Below are 25,083 nucleotides of genomic sequence, written 5' to 3' on the forward strand. Positions count from 1 at the left end.
GAAAGCTGGTTAAATGGTGTCAGGGAATCTGGAAACTAAACACAGAATCCCGAGGAACTACGTGGCAAAGAGGTTTGCAATTATTCTGGAAGAAAAATAGGATAAAGAAACAGAGAGGATCTTTCCATATTTTTTCTAGACTGGGTGCAGTATTCGCTTTTGTCTGACCAGGTGGCAAATCCGAAAAAGCACCCTAGGCTTGGGGATCAGGGAGAGAAATGCAGGTGCAGCACCCAGGAAAGCTGGCCCTGCTCTCCTGTTCTCAGGAACCTGCCATTCAGGGTGCACGGACCACAATGATGGTCCCCTTGCTCCCCAACAGTTTCCCAGGCAGGACCCACAGTCCTGCTGCATTGTTACTAGCACGACTATGCTGACCCAGTGTGTGTGTGTGTGTGTGTGTGTGTGTGTGTGTGTGTGTGACTTATACCCCCCAGAACTTTCAGCTTCAACACGGCACCGAGGATCATAACCGCCCCATGGGACAGGTTCACCGCCAGCCGCATCTCGGAGGCTAAGGCTTCGGAGGCTGGGGCAGGGGCGGGACGTGTGCGCCCGGACTCAGACGCATGGCTTCCCTCCTGGGAGGGCTCTCTCAATGACCCAGCAAAGATGCCAAGAGTAGAGCCTGCAAAGACTGCCTGGAAAGCATGTCCCCCCGCCCACGCTGCCCCGGGAAGGGAGGGGCAGGATAGAAGGAGCATTAACAGAGTCATAAAAACTGGAACTGAGAGTCTGAGAGTCGGCCCCTCTTACACCGCCATCTTCTGTGGACAGGAGTAATTTGCTCCAAGCATATGCCTGGCATCAGAGTAAACTGTGGCTAGTTCCTGGGGAGGTATTGGGGGTGGGCTAATATGTTTCTATGTCCCACAGTGAGGGACACCCCAGGAGAGCCCACTTAGTCCAGTCTTTGACCCCCAGAACTCTCCTGTGGACCAAGGCCCCCTCCCTTAGCCTTCAGCTATACACCCCAATCGAGGCCAAGCCCCTGACTAGGTCCCCAGAGGATCTGTGTGGTCCCCCCACCCAAGCTCCCCTACATACTCAGCTCGGTCTCCTGCCACAGCCTGATTTAGGAAGGCTCCAGGGCTGTTCTCTTTCCCGGTGCCAACAGAGAAGCCCCTCAGGGAAGGGTTGAATTCCCGGAGGATGTCTGGAAACACAAAGAAGAGACACGTTTAGTAACTATCCCAAACTGTCTTCCGATTCCTTCGATAAATGCCAGTGCATGTCAGGGACAAGGGACCCTCACCCTTAAAGCCCTTAACCTTACTGTTCTCTCAGCTTGGAAAGAAGGTGTCGAGTAGGCTGATGCTTAACCAGGGCTTAACAAATTACTGCTGAATAAACGTGAGTCTGGGTTTGGTGCGCCTCTCATGCATTTTTCTTTTTGTTTTCTTCTTCTTTTTAAAAAATAAATATTTAATTTATTTAGTTGGGAAAGAGAGAGAAACAGCGAGCAAGCGAACATGAGCAGGGAGAGAAGGAGAAGGAGGCTCCCTGCTGAGCACAGAGCCTGATTTGGGGCTCGTTCCCAGGACCCCAAGATCATGACCTGAGTCAAAGGCAGAGGCTTTAACCCACTGAGCCACCCAGGCGCCCTTCTTTTTACTTTCTTGATGGTATCCTAAGCTCAGAAGTATTTCATTTTGTCCAATCTGTTTTTAGTTTTGTCACTTGTCCTTTTGGTGTTATATCTAAGGAGGCTTTTTTAGCCCAAGGTCATGAAGATTTGCTTCTATATTTTCTTCTAAGGGTAACTTTAGCTCTTAAGCCTATGATCCATTTTGAGTTAAATTTGTATATGGTATGAGGTAGGAGTCCAACTTCATCTTTTGCATATGGCTGTATAATTATCCCAGCACCATTAATTGAAGAGACTATTCTTTCCTCATTAGTCTTGGTACTCATATTGAAAATAAGGTAACCATACGTATGAAGGTTTATTTATGGACTCTCGATTCTATTCCATTAATCTATATGGCTATCCTTACGCTAGTACCACACTGTCTTGATTATTGGAGTCTTATTAAGTTTTGAAATCGGGGACTGTAAGTCCACTGAATTTGTTCTTTTGCAACATTATCTTGCCTATTCTGGGTCTCTTGCATTTTCACATGAATATTAGGGTCAGCTTGTCAATTTCTGCAAAGAAGCCAGCTGGAATTTTGATAAGGATTATTTTGAATCTTCAGATTAATTTGGGGGATGCTGCCATCTTATCAATATTAAATCTTATGATTCATGAACATAGGATGCCTTTCCATTTATTTAGGTCTGATTAAACTTCTTTCAGCAATGTTTTGAAATCTTAAAAGCATAAAAATAAACTTTGTCAAATTTATTCTTATGTATTTTTTGATGCTATTGTAAATGGAAGGTTATCTTTTAATTTCATTTTGAGGTTATTAATTGCTAGTGTACGGATATACAAAAATTAATTTTTGCATATTGATGTTGTACCCTGAAATCTTGCTGAACCCATATTAGTTCTAATAATTTTTAGTTCTAATAATTTTTAATTATTAGTTCTAATAATTTTAATATTATTTCTAATAATATTTAGAAATATTAGTTCTAATAATTAATTCCTTCGGGTCCTATATATAAGGTTGTATCACCTGCAAATACATAAAACTTTACTCCATTTCTAATCTTGATGCTTTTTCATGCGTTTTCTTAACTTTCCTGACTAGAACCTCCAGCATAATGTTGAATAAAAGTGTCAAGAGTATACATCTTGATCTCAGAAGGAAAGCATCTTGCTTTTCCTCATTAAGTATGATGTTAATCATGGGCTTTTATAGATACCCGTTATCAGATTGAGAAAATTTTCTTCTATTTTTAGTGTGTAGAATATTTTTTATCATGGATATTAGTTTTTGTAAAATACTTTTTCTTAGCTGTCAAAATAATCATGTAGTTTTTGTCCTTTATGCTCTTGATATAATGTATTATATTAATTGATTTTTTATTTGAAACTAAACTTGCATTCCCATATAATCATGGGGTGTAATCCTTTTTATATGTTGTACTTTGCTTGCTAGTATTTTGTTGAGGATTTCTGCACATACATCCAAAAGGGATATTGGTCTGTAGTTTTCTTTCCCTGTAATATCTTGGTCTTATTTTTGTTATTAAGATAATAATGTTAATAAGATAAGATATTAAGATAAAAAATACCTAGGAGGGGCACCTGGGTGGCTCAGTGGGTTAAGACTCTGCCTTCAGCTCAGGTCATGGTCCCAGGGTCCTGGGATCGAGCCCCACATCGGGCTCTCTGCTCAGCAAGGAACCTGCTTCTCCCTCTCTCTCTACCTGCCTCTCTGCCTACTTGTGATCTCTCCCTCTCTGTCAAATAAATAAAATCTTTAAAAAAAATACTTAGGAATATCTAATATCTTTGTCTTATTCTTGTTATTAAGATAATATTATAATTTTTATTATTAAGATAATAATATCTTTGTCTTATTCTTGTTATTAAGAAATATTATAATTTTTATTATTAAGATAATAATATCTTTGTCTTATTTTGTTATTCTCATAGAATGAATTGGGCAGTATTCCTTCCCTTTACATTTTTGGGAGAAGTTTGTGAAGAATTCATGTAAATTCTTCTTTCAGTGTTTGAGAGAATTCAGTAGTGAAACCAAAAAAGCCTGGGCTTTCTTTGGTGGGCAATTTCAAAATTCAATCACTTTATTATGTATCTATTCAGATGTTCTATTTTTGTCTTGAATCGGTTTCAGTCATTTGTGTCTTTCTAGGAATTTTACCATTTTCTCTAAGTTATCTCATTTATGGGCATACAATTATTCAAAATACTCTCATAATCCTTTTTATTTCCACAGTAATGTCTCCTCTTCTGTTCCCAATTCTGAGGCTCTCCTCCTCTCCTCCCCCTTGATCAGTCTGGTTAAAGACTTGCCATTTGAGTGCATGATCCGTTCAATCTCATGCACTCTGACGTCTTTACCACACTGGATCTGCACTTGACCGTCACTTTTCCATCTCCCCAGCTTGGCTGAGAACTCCTGAGAGCAGGCTCCATATACACCCCAGACTCTCACATACGCTCAGCAAAGGCCTGTGGACTGAGTGAAGGATGACGCAAAGCTGACGAAGCATGGGAGTTATGCTCCGAGTCATGGGGTTCCTGAGAAAGGATTCCAGGCCGGAACTCTACTCTCAGCTCCAACATGGGGCATTTTGCCCTGGTCTCGCAATCAGCTAGGATCTGGGAAAGGAATGGGCAAGGCACCAGCCACCCAGGCATCAGGCCAGGTGGCAGAGTCTTCTCTAGGACCAAGTCCTGCAATAGAACCTACACAACACAGAGGCATTGGACTCCTTCCTTGTGGCTTTGGGGACATTGTGCCCAATGGATAGAAATTACTCTGATTTCTACTCAGTAGAAGGAAGAGCTGTGAAGTCACTAAAGCCATCTGGAAATAGAAAGGGTTGTCCTCGGTTTCCGGTTACTGGAGGAAACCAGCACAGGCCAGCTAGCTACCTATCAGGAAAACCATAAAATGGCACTCCGCATTGTTTAAACTGAGAACTTGCTGGTTTATGTGGTTATCTATGCCAAAAAATGTTCCATTACCTTTCCTTTCTTGATGAATTCTAGTTATTAAAACCGCTTTCCAGAAGGCAGCTTTAACCACCTTCCTATTTATTTTCCCTTTAACATGTACGTAGCTCTAATTGTTGGCACACGGGCCTATCTTTTGGGAGACGCACCCCAAAGAAACTGTGATGATGGCATGAGGGTGGGGACCTTGGCTCATGCTCCTACTTCCCAAGCAGCCAGAACTGGAGTCTTTGTTAGATGAAACTGAAGAGGGAGTCAAACTGAGCTTCTAGTCTGACCCTAATTTCTCGGAATTTTTCTAACCCATTTTCATGAAGTTATCTCTGTGGGGATTAACCGGCTCCTACAGTCAAACTGTCCTCAAAGCTCTAGGAAGGAAGAATCTGAACACGCAATGATCCATCGCTGTGCCAAGTGCATCGGGGGGGTCCACCTGGGGGTTGGGGGGAGGACTGTCTCAGTCCTTCTTGAATCACTGTAGTGAAAGGTCTTGAGCCATTAGCCATTTCTAGTTATTTTCTCCACGATAATAGAGTGGGAATAAAGTGGTGGGATAATAGAGTGGGATAATACAGTGGGGATTGGTGGGCCCATGCTGGATGATCGCCCAGTCGATCACAGTCACAAATGCAGCCCAGACTACCTCCCCTTGCAAGAGCAAAACCAATAACACTACATGAGGCTCGATCGGTCCCCCCAACCATGTGGAGATTAAGCCATATCTACCATCAAAGTCTCAGAGCCTTCAACCTCAGATAACTTTTCAGTTACATTACATACTGAGATATATTCCAGACTCTCACATATTGCAAAGGGGTAATTACAAGAAAAGTCAATGAAATCGGGACCAGTTAAGATTCTTAGGCAAGAGTATTAGGAAGAAGGTGTGAAGGGAAAGTAATGTAACGAGAACATTTTGTGCATGCATGCTTTAGGAACACACACTGTGATGTGTGTGCACTAAGGAGAAGAAAAGGACGCCTAAGAACACCATTCAGAGAATGTGGCTCAAGGCTTAAAAAAAAAAAAAAAAATCATTCCTAGCAGGCCGTCGCTGAAGTGACTTAAGGGAAACTTTTTGGGCCCCAAACCCCAGTGTGTTTGAATAGCCTGCACAAGGTGGCTTCAGCCCTCAAGGCGGCAAGAGGCGTTTCGGAGAGTCACACGCAGGAATTCAGAATCTTTGCATGCAGTGGTGCTTGATGCTGCCCCAACCCAGGTCAACGCCTCCCACAAAGGTGCTCTGCTCAGAATGACAGGCAAAGCGGGTGCCCTTTCCAGCTTTCTAGACTCATTTCCTAATAATGACTTGCACTAAGATTTGGCCTGAACTCTCTTCTCCTCTCTGACTCTCTTCCTTCCTTGGACGAATAGTATTTCTTCCAAAACACATCTCTCGGAGGCTTTCCCGACGCTCACCAAGCAGAGCAGGGCCCCTCTGCCTCGGGGACGCAGCGCCCCCTGGCGAACGCGGCAGAGTGGCACCGCCCGGCTCCCTGCCGATCCCACGGTCGCCACCAGGAGGCGCTGCAGAGCCGCGCAGGCGAGCCCGCCTGCCAGCCCCCAGCCCCGGCCAGCGCGTACTCACTTGGCAGGGTGGTGACGCTGCTGAGGTTGTGATCGCCTCCGCCACTGTGGTGGGGGGAACAGAAAAGAAAAGGGAGTCTGAGAATGCCGGCGACGCCAGAACAGCTCAGACGCTGCCAAGACAGGCCTTTCTCCTTCTGGGAGACACCTGGGGGCTTGGGCTTGTCGTTTCCTTATTATTGCAGTGGAAAACCGAACCAGGACACAGCAACTCCTCTGCCTTGTCCCCACAAACCGGAACATCCAGCCAAGGAATGGATTTATAGGCACGACAGACTTTGTGTTGGTTTTTAACTCTGAGTGTTGACATTGGGGTCGGGGAACCAAGTGGGCCTCTTCACCCCCTTTTTAAAGGCAAAGCGACCCTTCCCTGGATGCCCAGCCCAGTCGTGCCCCATCAGCCACGGCCGCTGGGCCTGGCTATTACCACTGACAACAGAGTGGAGAGGTTTGCCCTCTCATCTCTCTTTCTATTTGGCTTGGGAAAACCTGCTGTAAAAGGGTGTCTTCTAGGGTGCAACCCATCTTCCAAGCTGCTTCTAAAATTCCAAGGAAATCAGAGTTGGATGGGTTTCTAGGCATGAAAATATGGAACATTCCAAAGTTTATTGGATTCCCTGCTTTCCCATATCCCCTCATTCTCTGCCAAGTATGTCTGGGAACATTTTAAAAGGGTCTCAAAATGTTTGGGGTTTATTTCTGTGCAACGTCACAAGGGAGGATGCCAGGGAATCAACACTCTGGTTCAGTCTGGGGCCAGAGATGCCAGATTCCAGGCTGAGGAAACAGCAAACCTGCCCTCTCACGCTTGGCAGGAGCCGGGTGTTCAAAGCACGAGTCCAGCTCCCTGCAGCCAGTGGCAGCCTGGATTTGATTACAGCCAAAGCAGGAGATGCTGGCATGAGGCAGTCACAATGGGGGAATGTGCTAGATTAGGGGTCAGGAACCATCTGCTCTACTTTCTGTTCTTTTGCCATCTGGCTGTGTGACCGCAGATGGGTTACTTGCCCTCTCTGAGCCTTGCTTTCTCATCTAGAAAATGAAGCCCCTTTAATAATGATGCCTGCTACCATTTCGATCTACTTTGTGTCAGGCACCATGCTGGAGGCTGAAACTCTAACCCTCATGATAGTGCTCAGGCAGTATTAGCATCCTAGCACCAATGGTAAGGAGTCAAGCTCAGAGAGGTTAAGTAACTTGCCCAGGGTTGCACAGAGCTGGGCAGCTAGGATTCAGGCACAACTCTAGTTTCGAAGGCCACTGCCCCTTCTGAGCTTATGCCCCAGAGGAAGAAATGAAAGCTAGGGAAGATTTTCAAACCAAACATTTGTGCAGTTTCTCCCCCAAACTCCTCCTGCTCAGGTCTCAGTTCCTGTCCTGGGAAATGTAGTGGTTTGGGGAAGCTTTGCTTTCCTTCCTCCAAGTAAACCAAAAGTGTCTCATTGAAAATCACTAATCAGGTGGTTCATGTGCCTGCTAGAGGGACGGTTTTCTGGGATGCTCCGGGGTCCTCCCTCACCCCGCTGCATTGAAGGGGTCATTCAGTGTCTTACCACATTCTTACTCACCTCCAGGACAGGCCTCGGTACTGAGTCAAGACATCTAAGATGTCCCCAGGCTTGGATCCGGCCCCATTACCTGCCTGACAGGGAACATGGGAGGGTGAGTTTCCTTGCCTGCTGGCCAGAAACTCCCCGATTCTGGGTCTGGCTGGGGACGCCTGGGCACCCCCTAGAGTCCAGAGTCGAGACAGGCCCCAGTCCTGATGTGCTTCCTGCCTCACACGAGTGAGCGAGAGCTCCCGCTGGAAATCCTGGCGCCAACCACAGCGTGGCCTCACCCTAAGAAACCCTGCCCAGACCCAGATCAGGTGCACCAGGCTAGCAGAACTGCTCTGGAAATTAGCCAGCGGTATCCGTTTTTCCAAAGGACACATTTCAGGGTCCCATTTGCCTCATTCTTCAAAGTTGTGAAACAAAAGCCCATCACAGTCCTTTTATGTCAATAGGGCTCACGGACACACAATTTAAAAAATAGAAGAAAATAAAATGTCGTATCCCTACCCCTCAGTTGGAGAGAGAGCCTGGTCTTTTAAAACCTCAACCTGGACACACTCTGCAGGTGCGTGACCCTGGCCTAAAGTGTGTTACTTCTAAGCAGGGCCATGACAAAGGTCATGCTGAAGACTGGTCTCTCGGACAGCATGGGGAGAGGCTGGCCTCCGTGAGAGGAGTTCCCCCAGCCCATCGGGGGAACCGCTGCCCTCTGGGGCCCCATTCCTCCGCCACGTGCCATGGATGTTACCCTCCAAATGGTGCCTCCCAGGAAGTCCTGAAGAACTGTGCCGGATTCTTGATGAGTCCTTATCCCGAGAGAACTTGGAGGGGACCAGGGATCGGAGGGTAGCAATACCAGGCCATGCCCAGCAGGAAGTGGTTGGGATAAGCCATGCGAAGGACCAGCCTGCCTGTCCTTCCAGAAACTTAGGAGCAGCAGGGGATTTGGGGTGAAGAGTCGTTGAGGGGTCGTGGGGACACAGCTGCAGTACAGGGAGAGGATCCGGACTTGGAGTCGGGCTGCTGCGAGCCCAGCCTCTGGGAGGTATGAGGCCGTGGGCACTCGGTTCACCTGCCCGGCTTCACTTGCCTTATGAGTTAAGTTTAATCGCATTTCACAGGATTGTGTGGGTGAGGCGAAATGAGACAGGTCAAAGGCTGAACGGCCACAGATCTGAACAGAGCCTGCTGGCCTTTCTGGAAGATTCCGCTGGAGGCCCTGAACTCTACTGACCCAGAGAGCAGCGGCTGGAAACGTCTGTAATGAGTCACTACTGAGCAGAAGCGTGTGTCTGGGAGCCTCTGGGTCCCTCCACCCTGTCTCTCTAGGGCCTGATTTTGCTTTTCCTGGAGAGCACTTTGCAGGCCTGAAGGGTCACCTTGGAGTGGCTGCAGGAGTGAGCAGGGACCATTTTCCGTACCTCGCTGTCTCCCGCTCCCCCGCCCCACCAGCACCTGCTCCCGTGTCTTACTCTCTTCTCCCTCCTTTAACTTCCTCTGGGACAAGTGCCAGGGCTTTGAAGGAGCCTCGCACCACAGGGGAGACCTAGTCCGATCTGCCCACCCCTGCCAGGCTGTGAGATCTGTCCCAGCTGCTCCCTCTGAGGTCCCCACACTTCCTGCTCGCTCCGTTATTCCAGCGTTGGGAGAGGAATACGAAGTTAGGCTGGACGTGGGGGAATGTGGGGCCAGGAATGCTGGGTCCAGGGCAGGTGGGCTGGAGAAGGGCTGGAGATGACCGCAGTGGAGAGTTCCTCTCTCCAGGGTCTCCTAGGAGTCAAGACCGCCTTCCACAGTGGGGGTAACTCACCGTGAGAGAGTCACCCAGGGCGCCTATGACCTTGATGTCAGCCGGCTTCAGCCTATGAACTGAGAACACACACCCGTGAATGGCAGAGAGAAAATGCATGAATGAAAATGAATGAAGACCTTCCCGGAAGACTGAGAGAAAGTCCAATTGTAATAGCAGCTCAGTTGGACAGAGAGTCTAAGAGCCCATCCTTGTCATAAGGCTCCACGGTAGCAGCCGCAGGGTCCACCTGCCCTCTCTGCCTGAGGACGCCCTCGGAGGCTTGGGAGCCGGACGGCAGACCCATCTTTGGGCTGGGGGGGAGGCGGGGCATGGTGTCCGGGGCCTTTGGTGAGAGCTGATGCCACCAGGTGAGCAGATCCCGTTGGAGCCTGAAGCTGCCCCTGGCCACTCGGTCTGAGGATGAGGAAGGAATTGTGGCAGAGATGCAACCAACCCTTCATCTATTCTGGGATCTACTGATAATTGGGATCAAATTTTATATCATCCATATATTGAACAGAATCAGCTCGGTTTTTCTAAAGTGAAAAGGAACATGCTTTTATACCAGTGACTGATTTAAAAAAAAAATCAAGGTGAAGTTCATATAACATAAAATTAACCATTTTAAAATCAAAGATTCAGGGGTGGTTAGCCCGTCTGCAATGGGTGTATGACCATGACTTTTGTCTGGTTCCAAAACACTTTCATTTCACCCCAAAGGAGACCTGTACTTATTAAGCCCTCACTCTCCATGCCCCCGAGAACCATGAATCGGTGCTCTGTGGATTTTCCTATTCTGGGTATTTCATATAAATGGAATTTTACACCATCTGACCCCTCTCATCCTGTCTTCTTCCCCTTTCTATAATGATTCTGAGGTTCATCCATGTTAGAGCACAAGCCAGGATTTCATTCCTTTTTTTGGCTGAATAATATCCTATTGTACGGCTATAACCACATTTTGTTTATCCCTTCACCTGCTGATGGACATTTGGGTCATTCCCATCTTTTGGGTCTTGTAGCTATGTTACTATGAACATTCATATTATAAATAAATACAAACATTTACTTATAAATGTCTGTCTCCAATTATTCAGGGTATATAGTGAAGAGTGGCATTGGCGATCCTAAGATAAGCCTGGGCTTAGCTTCGTGAGGAACCACCAAACTGTTTTCGGCAGCCCGGCTCTATTTTGTTCATCTTTGGAGTTCGAGCACGTACTGTCATGTAGCCCAGCAGCCATTTACTCATCTGATAACCACACTGACCACCGCTCAATGACCGGGTGCTCTAGAGACGACAGAGGGATCAGAAATGGGAAGAGCCCTCCAGGAACTCACAGGCTAAGGAAGAAGTAAGAACCGTCCAGTTATAATTATCTCTAAGCTGATAAACCCTCTGGGAGACAGAGAGTGACATGAAGTTCTGGACTTACAAGAATGATTCCCCCCCGTGGCGGGGGGTGGATGAGGGGGGTGGTTCAGAACAGGCTTCATGGAGAAGGTAGTGTTTGAACTCATGGCATGACGAGATAAGGATGGGGGAGAGGGAGGTTGGGGATTGGAGGGATAAGCATCAGGAATGCCTGTGGTATGGTAAAGTGAGAGATGTCTGTAAGGAACAGACAGTCAGTCGTACAGTGTGACTTAAGTGGAGGGTCTGTAAAGGAGCCTAGCACAAGATAACATTGGAAAGGTGGATTAGGGCAACAGGCCTTTTATGCCCAGCTAAAAGCCCAGGAACAGGACTAGTGCTACATGTATAATTACTTGCATATATACACTTGTACTCTATCTATCTACCCCTTGACCTAATACACAGATGAACACGAACACAAACACATGTTGAAGGCCACAACTTAAATTCCTACACTTTCAGTAAGGCATCCAATGAAACACAGAGCACCAGATGGTTTTGACCCATTGCTTTTGACTCACGGGACTACACAGAGCCCACTTCACCCATCAATATCCAGATCATGATTGTAGAATTCTATCTGCACCAGAAGCCGTATTAACACTCAATGGAAACAACATTCAAAGGGATCTCCAACTCTTATCTCCTTCCCGAGAGACATCTTTTCTACCTGACTTCTATATCATCTGTGGATGGGGAGCTGTTGCTCCCATGGAGGATACGCTCACTGGAAAAGTAAAAGTCCCTGTCTCTTCCTATGACAGCATGCAAACTGACACACGCATAATTGTGAATGTGTGTGTGCAAAACATATAGATCAGTGGTCTCAAATTTGAGCATGCATCAGAATAATCTGGAGAGGTTGTTAAAACGCAGATGGTCTTCTTACCCCCAGAGTTCTGCTTTAGTAGGTCGTGGGAGGGGGTGGGCTAAAGATATGTGGTTAGAAGAACAATATCAAATCATAAAGCCAGCTGCACAACATTAGCACACATCCATGGGGTTGAGCCTGAGAACTTGAAAATGACCTCTTCTCAGAGAAATTGGGCTATGGGTAAAAAAGGCAACAAAACAGAAAATAAGACCTCCTCCCCTCAACTCCAGAGGGCTTATTTTAGTTTCTGGTGATGACAGTCAATCACTCTGTTCTTGTTGCCGTAACGTGTGACATACACAGTAAATACTGTGAATACTTGTTAGTGGGCAAAGGCTCGGGGAACTCTTTGAAGCTGGCAAAATGCGGAGGAGATGGACAGATGTGCTTCAAAAGCACATTACAGTTTGCTAAAGAGGCAGCTGAAACCGGTCATCCCAACACCTAAATTTGTAGCAGACAAAGGAAACATACACACATACATGCGTGCATGTGTGTCTACCTCTATCTATGTGTAGATCAATCAATGGGGGGGGGTGTCCTCCTGTTGGTGGTGAAGGATTTCCTTTGAGAGATAAGAAACCAAATGAGCCAAGCCTACATGGGAGGAGTCTGACTTATCTGGGATTTTATTAAGACAGAGCCCCACATGTTTCATTTGTTTACGATCCTGTAGACCTTGATTTGAGCTTTGCTAATATCATCATGTATGACAAAGACACAGCCTGCAAACCCAGAAAAGTGCTTTAGCAATTGCTCTCCTTGGACCAAGAACTATTTAGAGATAAGATTAAATTTATATGGTCTGATTAGCTTAACATTATCTGGTACACACTGTCCACCACCCTGAAAAGAGCTGATAAATACATCAATAACTCATCAAGATTTCTACAGAGGGGGCCTCTTATCAGAAGGCCATCCAAGCTATGATGGAATGTCCTGAATAATGAGGAAATGGCAGATGATAGAATGGGGAACAGACTGGACACTTTGGAGTTTTGTCTTGTACAACCCAACAGTTGAAACCACCCGGGGCCATCATCCGATAAAACCAGCCTTCTCTTAATTTTTAGCTACAGGCTGCCTAACCCACAGCTCTCTGATTTTAGACACCTACGTGAAGACTCCTGCAATGGTGGTAAAGTGCTGGGACAAGGTTAGAACCTTGCTTCTGCCTTCGAAGTGCTTCACTGTGCAGTTATCTGAAGAAATATGCACATTGCACACAGGAGCTCAAGAAATGCGTTCAGTTGAGTTATAGGCTTAATTACTGGCTCTGTGTCAGAGACTTTGCAGCTCTCGAAGCTTTAAATGTTGGAAACTACAGGGAGAGGAAATACTTACTCATCCAAGTGTCTTCAGCTGATTTTGGATTTGCTCAGCCAACTGGTCCCGCTGGAGGGCAAGCAGGCTCTCGATCCCTGTGGGGCATTGTTCCTTCCTTCCTAGTCCCAGGTTAAGTCCCAAGACCCATGAGCAGGTGGTGTGATGAGAGAAACATTTCCAGGGCCTACGTTGCATGTTACACGTTCGGCTCACAGCAAAGCAAAACCCTTAGCGCTCAGCCGGTGCTATAACTTGGGCATTTTTCCTACCAGCTTTTGAATCGCTGGTTTTAGTCAAATGGGTGCAATGAATAACGTCAAGGACTTAGAAAGGAATTGATGTCTTCAATGAATGTAAATGAACTGTTCTGACTTTGTACTGTTGGTGACAGTGGCATCTCTATTTGTGGATCTCTATTTTCAAATCCTATGAAGTTTTCCCTCTGCGTGGAATTAGCCCCTTGACTTCAAGATGGCCAACTTCAGCAGTGAGCCAAGAGCCACTCCAGGCTCCTGATTGCAACTCTTTTGTTTGCAAAAGGCTACTCTTTTTCTCCCTGGGAAAGCCTCAGGTCAGCTGCAAGGCGCAATGTATTTTTCTTAGTCATCCCAACTACGCTAGGGGCAGGCCATGGGGTAATATCAAATGAGGCAAGGGGTGCCTGGGTGACTCAGTGGGTTAAAGCCTCTGCCTTTGGTTCAGGTCATGATCCCAGGGTCCTGGGCATCGGGCTCTCTGCTCAGCAGGGTGCCTGCTTCCCTTCCTCTCTCTCTGCCTGCCTCTCTGCCTACTTGTGATCTCTGTCTGTCAAATAAATAAATAAAATCTTTAAAAAAAAATCAAATGACGCAAGGATGTACAAAGTTAGAAAGCCCACAGGAGATAGACCTCCACAAAATGCACATATGCACCACTGGGAGGAAAAATGGGTGGCTTTTATTGATTCCTCTAGCTGCCAAATACCAACTGGTCATAAAAAATTACATCAACTTTATATATCTCATCCCAAAGCCTCATTGATTGGTGGAAGGGGTTCATCCCCTGTGGGTTCCACAGGGAATGAGTAAGGCCCCCAGGTTGCTGGGACTGTGGCCTGTTGATGAAGGCAGTCCGCAATGTTGAGACATCACTTTTGGTTAGCTCGGGGTATCTGTGGGTGGTTGGAGAGAAACACTAGGGAAGGAAGTGACAAGGGAGGCTTTTGAAAAGAACTCTGAAACACAACAGTTATTTTATATAGAATCTTAGTGAAAAACTGCCTTAATGGAAGGCACTTAGATCTGGTCAGTTGGAAAGATCTTTTTCAACTCAGAACTGTAGATGTGCTAAAATAAAAATACTCATTTAGATTAATTCCATGAACATCCGCTGGCCTCCTGTATGTGCTGAGTCATTGGAGGTGTAAAGATGGGATGGCCTGGTCTCGTAAGTACGCATCAGAGTCTACCATCTCAATATGAGATTGCAAACATGATCTCCAGGGCAGTGAACGATCTTACCAGAAATATGCCAATTATCAAGGAAAACAAATGATGTGGCCCCATGCCAAGTCTTTTTAACTACCCCAGCAATCCCAAGGATGGCTAAAATGTCTAATCAGAGATCACGTGCAGTGATGAAACGTGTTTTTCATTATTGTCCAGTTAGCTGTGGCCATTTTCTTAAATGACTTTCAGGCAGGACTCAGAAGGGCAGGCCCTGCTCTCATTCAGGAGGGCGGCTCCCCAGCGGGAGCGAGCCAGCGTTTTGGTTCCATGCCCACTTGCTTAGATCAAGGAGACCGAAGTCTATCCATTTGCTTATTCAGATGGTCCCTATCACCAGAGTATCTTCAATCTCAAGGTCTTAAGATTTCTTGTGCATATCTCTTCAAGTGCCAATGAACACAATAATCTCTGGGGTCAGGGAATAAAGAAGAGGTTCACATTTTTATCTGGGTTTTGATGTTGAGATATGTTCTACAGGATGGGTTGGTTATCATCAACATGACAGGAACATAATCTAGGCAGATTGCAAAATGCTTTATAGCTCATCCTCTCAGAATGATAAGATTAAAAAGGAGATGGATATCATTTCTCTATAAAGACTATAGTGATGGCAATGTTCAAATTCTGCCTTCCTATTCCTGCCTACATCCATCCGTACATATATAAGTACATCTTTGGGGTCTGGCTATAGGACGGTCTATGTTGGAAGCTAATAATTTGTCTCTGCTGTTAAAGTTTTGCTAGCAAACTAGCCAATAGGGAAGACTCGTCACCAGGTAGGAAGGAGGGAAAATTCTAAAGACTGAATGGATGTACACACGAGTGCCTTCTCACCTATTCCAGCTTCTGCAACTTAGAACAAGAGGTGGCTATACACTGAAGGTTTGGTACAGGCATTTTTAACTAGCTTGCTAGTCCTATGACTTAATTTGTGTGTGGAGAGCTCAGACATCCAGGAAGGGTCAGGCTGACAGCTCATTGTTCTGGTGCTCAGCAAAAGGGAACAGACTACAAAGATCTATGTCCCCGAAAGAATCCTGCTAGGCACAGTGACATCCCCAAATCTGATTTCCTACCTTGGAAGTCAGCTAGGAGGCATTCAACAATCATCAAATAAATGAATGAACATGTGAACAAGTCAGTGAACAGATGAATCACCCTCTAGGACCAAGCAAGCACAGGAACGTGCTGCACTATTGCGGGAACGTTCCTGGGCTGATGTTTTGAGTCCTGTAGGCCAACACACAGCCTCCCCTCACTTCCCCAAGACCACCATGGCCATGTGCACACAGCCATCACTCTCAGGCTGCCTCACCTGGAGGGAAAGAGCCCTAAGACTCTAAAGAGCCCTAAGTCAATGATTTCAGACCTCCACGGAGGTTAAAAACCACTTGACTAGAGCCCCGTACCTGAGGTGGGAATTGTGTTGGAGGGGTCCTTGTCTGGGCAGGTGATTTCCATCCCGTCTCTCACCTGCAATGAGAGCACAGAGAAGGAGAAATGGATCTTGCGATGTAGAAAATCCGATGAGAAGCAAGGCCTTTATTTGGAAAACACTAGTCAATGGAGAAACCTAGGTATGTCTTAAGATCCTCCCTCTCCTTCTACACGCCTCTCTGAGTGCCCCTGACACCCCTTTCCTAAATGCTCCCCATCCTGTCCCCTCTCCTCTAGTCCCTCCACCCAGGCCTGTGCCCAGGCCTGTGTGACTCCTTCCTGGAATACTGCAGGACCCATAGCCTTCGGTCCCGTGGGCTTCCTCCCCAGCCCCAGAGCCCAGACAGATGGCCTGCTCTCTCTCCCAACATAATGGAACTCTGTCACCCCCCCTGCCCACATTCTCAGTGAGAGCAGGGATTTTTGTCTGTTTCATGTACTGTATCCTTACAGCCCCAAACAGGGTATAGTAGATGCTCGATGAATATGTGTTGGTTGAAAAAACTACATTTCTGTTGCACTGACATTAGCATGAAGTCCGTCGTCCTTAGCATATCCCAAGAGGATGTGACATTCTAAACCATCAGCTCTTGGCTCAGTTCTCATGCTCTCCGTGCCTCTCCCCAAGTCTACCTCCATCCCCCCCTTACCTTTCCCTCCCTCTGGGCTCCCACACTCCCATCCACCTGGTCTCCACCCTTGGTCATCCCTCAAGGCTGGGATCATTTGTACTCCTTGGGAAGCCTTGCCAACCCTCTCTGGTTGGTTGCTTCCTCTGTGTTCCAGAATACCCATGGAAACTTTAATTATAGGACTCACTCCACCATGCTACAATTGCTGGTTGGTTCCACTGGGCTGAGTTCCTTGTGACACGTGATGTATTTTATTTGTGGTTTTCTCTCTTACACCTGCTATTTCCCCATCCACCCACCCATTTTGTCATTTGACAACTAGTGACTGGGCACCTGCTCTGAGGCCCCGCATTCCAGGCGTACACAGAAGGTATTCAATAAATGTATCCCGAGAAAATGTATTGCTCCCCCTTATCAGATGATGATAATAGCAACACTCATACAGAACTCAGGGCATACCAGATACCAGCAGATGGGCTTTACACTTACTAACATATTATAATTGATTAACAACTCTATGAGATTGGGCTGTGACTATCATTTCACAGATTTTAAAAAACACCAAGGCACAGAGATGGTAAGTGCCTTGCCCAGTGACATAGAGCCAGTAAGTGGAAGAGTCTGGATTTGAACCCACAGCCGGTTTTCTCCCCTCACGGTACCACGCTGCCTCCGGGATGTTTCCTCATGGCTGAGGCATTTGTTAGAAAGTGTGGGACATGTTGCTAAATCAAGGGTCTTTCGCATTCCATCTCTCAGGCTCTGTGGTGGGTCAGCTCTGCCTGTGCTGCCTGGAGTAGGTCTCACCCTCTTTTACACAACAGGGAGACGGGGAGGCACAAGTACTAAACTGGTCTCAGCTCATATTGGCCCCCAGTCCTCTGACAATGAATGAGCACGTCGGCCTTCAAGTCTTTCCTGGCTCCTCAGAGGCTCGCCGGCTGCCCTATCGAATCTTGACAGGAACTATCAGAGAGACTCCTGAGACAGCCACCCCGTGAGAGGAGTAAGTGTGAGGCGACCTCCGCAGGTGTGCGCCAACTTCGCAGGCCTTTGGGTCTCCGTGCCGTCTGGTTTCAGACTTTACCACACTTCTCCACATTTTTCTTAACTTTCTCCTCAGATTCAGGGCTCAGATGAGTCTAAAAGGACTTGTTGCCAGAGATTTGTGCCCCAACGCCTCCCTGAAGCCTCAGGGAGAGCTTCCTGCGGACCCCGCAGACCAGTGGGGTGGGGAGGGGGGTGGAGTGGCCACACACTTGACCCTTCACCCTTTCCAGCCTGTTCACGGGGTTCCAGAACCTAGAGGACCATGGGGAAGGTTCCAAGGACGCAGCAAGGGGTCCTGCCCCTGGGTCATCTGCATGTTTGTCAGTCACAGAAAACCTCAGCCTACCTCATGCTTCTCTTGAGATTTTGACAGCCTGGGCAGGTACTTGCTGTTCTTGTAGGTGAACAGATAGGGATTCTCCTGCAGAGAAAGGGGATATATTGTAACCATGACCTGGAAATCATTATGGTTCCTTCATCACGGCTGTGTCAGCCAGCCATGCCTTTGGCCAATTTGAAAAAATTTCATACCCCCCTTGAAATGATGTCAAAGCCATCCTCTGGCTTTTCTTCTCTGCTCATTAGTTCTCTGAAGGAGCTTATTAATACTTTGAAGTTTCCAGTTTCCAACTGTCAGCATCTCTTGCTACCCAAGCTTCACGCTACCAAAGTACATGTATTTCCACAAAAAGAGAACTTAATTGTAAGCTTCCTGGCAGCCAAAGCAAAGAGGGAAACGGGTGAATTATATAGCTCTTATAGCCTAGTAATAAAAACTAATGCAGCAAGCAAGTCAACATTTAACTAGCATCAAATGATAAAAAGGAATTCTGATTTGTGCTCAGTTTTTTTCTTTTCTCATTCATTTATTCAGTAGCATTAATTCTATACCTGCTATATCTTAGGCATGTTATTTAAGACACCCATCCTCACAGTCGGGACTGGGTAAGCCGTGGCTTTGGTCCTATGCCCTCCATAGGTGTGGGCCTCAGTTCTGGCATCACGAGTCCCTGACCCACAGGTGTAAACTTTAGGTGTATTTGGTACGCAAAGCTGTGCCCAGCCTAGAAGTGCCAAGCCAAAACTCTAATGGGGCTCATGTCTCAGTCAGGGAAGACCCCTTGCCACAGAAAAACCCACTTCTTCGTGGCCCTATCTCTCGCCCCAACTCAGCCAGGGATTCCCCCCCACCCCAGTTCTGACCTACCCGAGAGGGACAGGTCACTGGCCTTCTCTCTCTTGCACCGAATGGCTCATTCTTCTGTCCCACGGGCTTCATCTGGAAAAGGAGGTGATCTTTAGAACAGAGAAGTCTTGCATAAGGGGCCGCCTCCTGGGGTAGCACTGACAGGCTCACTTGCCCAGCACTTCTCTGAGCATGACCTGGACCCTCTGGCAGCACTGGCATCACCTAGGGACACGTTAGAAATGCAAATCTCCAGCCCCATCCCAGACCTACAGAAGTCAGAAACTTTGGGCTACAGTTCAGCTCTGTGCGTTTTAACAAGCCCTCCAGGAGATCCCAGTGCACGCTCCTGCTGAAGCGCCCAGAGGAGAGAAGTCAGTGATTCCTAGCCCCCTCCTCCTGATGTTCCAGAAGGAGACACAGAATGCCAGAGACAGTGAGCTGGGACGGGGACACCATCACTGATGAAACTTCCCTCAGAGGGAAGAGCAGGAATGGGAAGGAAGGCCAAACACTTGGCTTATGTGTAAGGCCTGCAACCTCTCCCCAGGGCTCCCCCTCCCTTTATGTTCATGAACCCCCACATCCAGTAGGGAAGGAAAGCCTCTGCTACCTGAAGACGGCTTTCGTGGCTGTGAGTGAGGCCAGCTATGGGCTCTGCCTCAAGTACCATGTCTTTAACCGGGACCCAGAGACACAGACATGAGGCACAGCACAGCCCTCCACTCCCAAGCAACTTGAATGTCCAGAGGTTCTGGAATGAGTGATGGTGGGCTCAGGGCTGATCTAGGCAACTGCTTGATTACCGAAGCCCATGGAACACAGACCAACGTGCCTGGTGCGCCAGCAGGGGGCGCAGCACATGATACACTCAGGTTCAAGCATTGAGAGGCAGATGGGAAAAGGAAGGCAGCGGAAGGATTCAGTGGGGAGATGACTCCGCCATCAGAAAGGATGAATACTCAACTTTTCCATCAGCTTGGATGGGACTGGAGGAGATTATGCTGAGTGAAATAAGTCAAACAGAGAAAGTCAATTATCATACGGTTTCACTTACATGTGAAACTTAAGGCATAGCATGGAGGACATTAGGAGAAGGAAGGGAAAAATGAAGGGGGGGATCAGAGAGGGAGACGAACCATGAGAGACTATGGACTCTGATAAACAAACTGAGGGTTTTAGAGGGGAGGAGGGCGGGGGGTTGGGTGAGCCTGGTGATGGGTATTAAGGAGGGCACGGATTTCATGGAGCCCTGGGTATTACATGAGGACAATGAATCATGGAACACTACATCAAAAACTAATGATGTCCTGTATGGTGACTAACAGAACATAACAAAAAAAATTTTTTTAAAGAATTCAGTGGGGACAGTGGAGAGAGGGCTTGCTTTTTGAAAAAGAGAGGGTGAGAGAGAGAGGGAGAAAAAGAGGGGGAGAGGGGGAGGGGGAGGGGTGGAGAGAAAGAGAGACAGAGAATCTCTAGCAGACTCTGCTGAGCACAGAGTCTGACACGGGGCTTGATCCCAGGACCCTGAGGTCATGACCTGAGCCAAAATACAGAGTCGGATACTTAACTGACTGAGCCACCCAGATGCCCCATGTTTTTTTTTTTTTTTTTTAAGATTTTATTTATTTATTTGACAGAGATCACAAGTAGGCAGACGGGCAGGCAGAGAGAGAGAGAGAGAGGAGGAAGCAGGCTCCCTACTGAGCCCAATGAGGAGCTTGATCCTAGGACCCTGAGACCATGACCTGAGCGGAAGGCAGAGGCTTTAACCCACTGAGCCACCCAGGTGCCCCAGGCTTTTTTTTTTTAAGTTCCTTTTTTATTTTAGTTTTTTTATTAAAGATCTATTTTAGAGAGAGAGAGAGACCATGCACTAGTAGGAGAAAGGGTGTGGGAGATCCTTAAGCAGACCCCCGACTGAGCTTGGAGCCCAACGAAGGGCTTGATCCCAGGACCCTGAGATCATGACCTGAGTTGAAATCGAGAATCAGCCACTCAACCAACTGAGCCACCCAGGCACCCCTCAAGTTCCTTTTGTTCTCTTTAAATGGTCATCACACACATACGTGAACACTTGAAGGAGGAGGTAGGTTTGAGAGAACACAGATTTCCTCTTGGACCAGCTATTCTGCCATTTGGGAAACTCATGTTTCCTGTCAGCCCTTCTGCCCACAGGTAATAGGCTCTTTGTCCCTCATCTCCCTTCCAGTGACTTGACAAAGGACACAAAAGGCCAGAGGCTACCAGATGGAGTGCCTGGTCTGGCTCAGGCATGGGCTCTGCCATCCTCCATGAAGATTTTAGATTCTTCAGCAATATTTTATCCCAGCATCTGTGCCCCATAAACAAGAAACGAGGAGAGACCTTTACTCTTCTTCGGATTAGCTCTTCACCCAAATGGACAAAGTCAGATAAGAGAGAGTAATTAGCTTAACCTTTTGGAAAAGGAGTGGCAACCCTTTAGCTCAAAGGCTGAAGAAGGAACTGGGGTTCCCATCTTCTTTCAGTTTTATTCTGAAGGTGGACACACCTAGAAATAGGAGGTCCTACCTGGAATGTTCAAGGCTGTGCTCTGCAAGGGAGTGTGCCGTGGCCTGCCTTCTTCTCGTCTCCCATCTTCCAAGAACTTAATCACATCTTACTAATTCTGGTGTAATGGACATAGCAGAGCCCCCCCCCCCTTTTTTTTAAAAGATCCTTCAAATGGAAATTCAGAGGATTGATTCAATATTTTCCTTTAAGAGTCTTTCCCTAAAATCTCTTGATTAGTCTCCTACATCCTTCCGCTCCTCCAATGCCCTTCACGTGGGCTCGGACCCTCTACCCTCCGCAGTGCTCAGAGATCATGGAGAATGACGTGGCCCATCCAAAAGTCCCCTCCCACTGCCCCCCCCCCCCGCTCTGTGCCCTGCACAAGTGCATGTCCGCCCCAGGCACCGGCAGGGGCTGCTCTCTGTGCTCTCACTCTGCTTCTCAGTCCTGGAATCACCCACCTTCCCTCCCCATGGCCTCCCTGCCACACAGGAACTAACCGGAATGTGGGAGGGATGACCTTAGACATTCTCTCCCAGGAGAACTCCTGAGGGTTCTCACCCGGCCCCACATCTCCAGTGCCTCGCATGGGGCTTGGAGTACAGTGTGTGTGGTGGTGGGGGGGGTGTCTGTGATTGCTGGAAGGATCTGGGAATCGAGTTCCCCAAGCGTGGGTTTCTTCAGAACTAGCATTGCATAAGAATTATCAGAAATTATTGAGGCGGTGACAGGAAGGGTCAAGGGAATGAATGATGTCTCCTACACAGAATCCTGAAGCTTTGTGCCAGGAGCCCAGCTTCCGTCTGTGGGTGTGTCAGGCTGGGGCAGTCCCAGGGGTGTTTCAGGGGCAGACCTGTGCACCCCCTCTCCTGCAGGCGTGTGGTCCTTTCCTCTGCTGGCCCGCACAGCTTACATGTCTGCTGGGGCTCGGCTGGGGGGAGCAGATATGGGTGTAGCCCACACAGCTGTCCCCTCTGTGGTGTCCTGGGGGCCTGAGCCCCTGTGGCCCCTCTGTGCTCCCCATGGAGGGGGGGCCCTCATTCAGGGCTGTCTGTGAATGTGAACGTGGGCTTGGAGGGACATAGCTCACTTTCATCTCAGTGGTCTCAGTGGAGCCCAACCCAGCAGAGACTCAGGGAGGTAGAGGCAGACACACTCCTTGCCCTCCTCGTGTCCCTAGGAAGACACAAGAGGGAACCCAAGGGGGAACCACTCATGTATTTTGCCATGGCCCTCTGAGGCTGCCTGAGGGACATTACACTCCCTTGGTGCAGTCGAGAAAATGGAGGCCCCGAAAGACCACACAGCCCAAGCAATAGCCCAAAACATGGCTGGGACCAGAACTCGGTTTTGCTGGCTCTTTACCCAGAACGCTTTGTGCTCACCATTTCTTATAGACTAAGCCCTGCTTGCAGGAGCGGCCCATGCACTCTAGCTGCTGTGTCCTCTCTGGGAGCCCTGGATGGTCTGCCTTTCCCCCACAGGAACCCAGCGGACAGACACACCGGGGAAGCCCTCCATCTCCCAGGGCCCAGCAGCAGGGATCTCATGAGCTCTCACCGGGAAATGACGGGAGGTTGGTTAGATGGGTCTGGAGACTGTGGGGGTAACAGCCCACCCAGGAAAGCTGCCTCCTCCTCCTCCTTTGAGCCCTGGGGACACCTACTGTGTCCTAGCCCTTTGGCCTTGAGTGTGAACCTTTTCGTTCCCATCTGTGTGCCTGCTCAGGCTGTCCTAGTTCTCACGCTCAAGTGGGCCATAGGGCACCATGGTGAATGTGAAGGTCAGAGCTCGCCCTCCGTCACGGCGGTTCATTATATCACTGAGGCCATTGTCACCCATGACGATCGACAGCAAGATGGAGGGCTAGAGGGGAGAGGGAAGTGTAGAAGGGTGGGGGGTGGGAGGGGGAGGGAGAGGAGCCTTTTCCCTGGATCTGCTCTCTCTGGCATTTGAGGGTCTTCATTTGTCCCCAGGGCTCTTGATCCCCATGTTTCCTCTCTCAGCAGACCACCCTCATACCGCCTCTTGCTAATGCATTAGCTGTTTCTTTTCTCCATGCTCTTTGTTCCTGAAAGTCCTGTGCCTGGGGATGCCCACGCTGACCTCATCCAACACATCCTACAAGCCAATTGGAATCCCATCCCTGTGGGGCTCTCTCGCCCACAGCATTTTTGGGTGCATGGTCTAGCACATCGCTGCCCACTGAGTTCAAGTTTACTCTTGTCCTTCTGGGTTGTCTGACCCCTCCAGCCACACCCTGGGTTCAACGAGGGCAGAGGCCATTTTGCTTGTCTTCTGTTATCCTCCTCGGACCCAGCACAGGGCAGGGCACGTTGTAGAGACCTTTCCACTGCTTGGAAGAAAGAGGACATAGAAGGAGGAAGAGAGAGGTTTGGCTGAACTGCAATCAGCCCTTCTATCCCCCCCATTCAGGAAAGAGGGCAGAGGGAGGCCAGCCCCTATAGGAAGGGCCACATTCCTTTTCTCTGACCATCCCAGCAGCAGAGTGGTTTTCTGAGGAAATAGCCTACCCAAGGGTCAGACCCACGAGAGGGTTCTTGTTCAAAGAAATCAAAAAATGAATCCCTGTCTTCTCCAAGGGATGGTATGAACCCATTGCCACGGGCCATCTGGGGACCCTGCCTGTGCCTCTTGTTCCTGACTAACGTGTGCTGACTGCTGCTGCTCATAATTCTCAGCCCAGCGCATTAGCTGAGGAGATGAATTTTTTTGAACCAAGGAGGAAGAAAACCAAGTTTCTATCACTGGAATTCTAAAAATCTGGACGGGAGGAAAAATGACAAAATCAGGTCTCTGTCCAGTGTCCCGGAAATGTTCGGTTTTGATGTTCTGTCCCATCCACAGACTGATCCCAGCTGGCCCTGGGGGACCCCCATAGTCTAGGGAAAGCCTGTCATAGGTATAGTAAGAAGGGCCCACACGTGGGGAGTACTCACTGAGGGCCGGGTCAGGGGTCATGATCAGGAGTTTGCAGAAGGAATGCTGAGGACTTACATTCACACAACTAATGAGGAGGGGAATTAGGACTTGAACCCAGGTCTCTGTCATTCCAAGTCTGTGCTGATCATGGGCACGGCCCTTGGCCTCTGAGGCACACGATTGTGGAAATGTTAAGTGAACCTGATCCCCAGTGCTTCACTCCAACTGACATCACTGCGGGGACTCGGAGGAGACACCCTGCCTCTGGGAAGAACAGGAATGCGGTGGCCCAGAGCTGAGATAAGGTGACCTCCCCCAGGAGATCAGAGCTGGGCTGTCACCGGGTATGGAAAGGGCCCCTGGTGGCCCCGAATCATTGTCCTGCGGGCACCCTGCAGCCCCTCCATCAGAGCAGTGGGCACAGTGGGTGTGGTGGTGGAGGTCCCGCCTCTCTTCCTGTGTGCCAACCCCCCAGCTGGCACAGTGGCCCCCCAGGACTCCTAGTTACTCACCATGCTGTTCCAGAGATTCAAGGCGAGTGTGCTGGGGTCCTGGAGTGATCGCTTCCCCTGAAAGAGAACCAGATGAGAACCCCTGTGCTCCCCTAAGGATGGGGTGACCTGATGTGCACCTTGAAGCTCTCCCTGGCAGAGACAGGGTG

The 25,083-nt window shown here is 48.4% G+C and overlaps 1 protein-coding gene across 1 annotated transcript in view; it reads right to left on the bottom strand.

Annotated features, from left to right (window-relative positions):
- Positions 1 to 25,083, bottom strand: part of PLB1 (phospholipase B1) — a 120,827-nt gene that overhangs the window by 55,151 nt on the left and 40,593 nt on the right. Inside the window, exons 14-21 of the mRNA XM_044261845.1 lie at positions 24,935 to 24,991; positions 18,963 to 19,034; positions 18,102 to 18,176; positions 16,046 to 16,109; positions 9,551 to 9,609; positions 7,753 to 7,826; positions 6,186 to 6,229; positions 1,048 to 1,156 (exon numbers count right to left, since the gene is read on the bottom strand). Coding sequence (XP_044117780.1) covers positions 1,048 to 1,156; positions 6,186 to 6,229; positions 7,753 to 7,826; positions 9,551 to 9,609; positions 16,046 to 16,109; positions 18,102 to 18,176; positions 18,963 to 19,034; positions 24,935 to 24,991 — 554 coding nt within the window. The remainder of the gene's footprint in view (positions 1 to 1,047; positions 1,157 to 6,185; positions 6,230 to 7,752; positions 7,827 to 9,550; positions 9,610 to 16,045; positions 16,110 to 18,101; positions 18,177 to 18,962; positions 19,035 to 24,934; positions 24,992 to 25,083) is intronic.

Source organism: Neovison vison, chromosome 8 (assembly GCF_020171115.1).
Source record: "Neovison vison isolate M4711 chromosome 8, ASM_NN_V1, whole genome shotgun sequence".
In the NCBI taxonomy this organism is placed as follows: Eukaryota; Metazoa; Chordata; class Mammalia; order Carnivora; family Mustelidae; genus Neogale; species Neogale vison.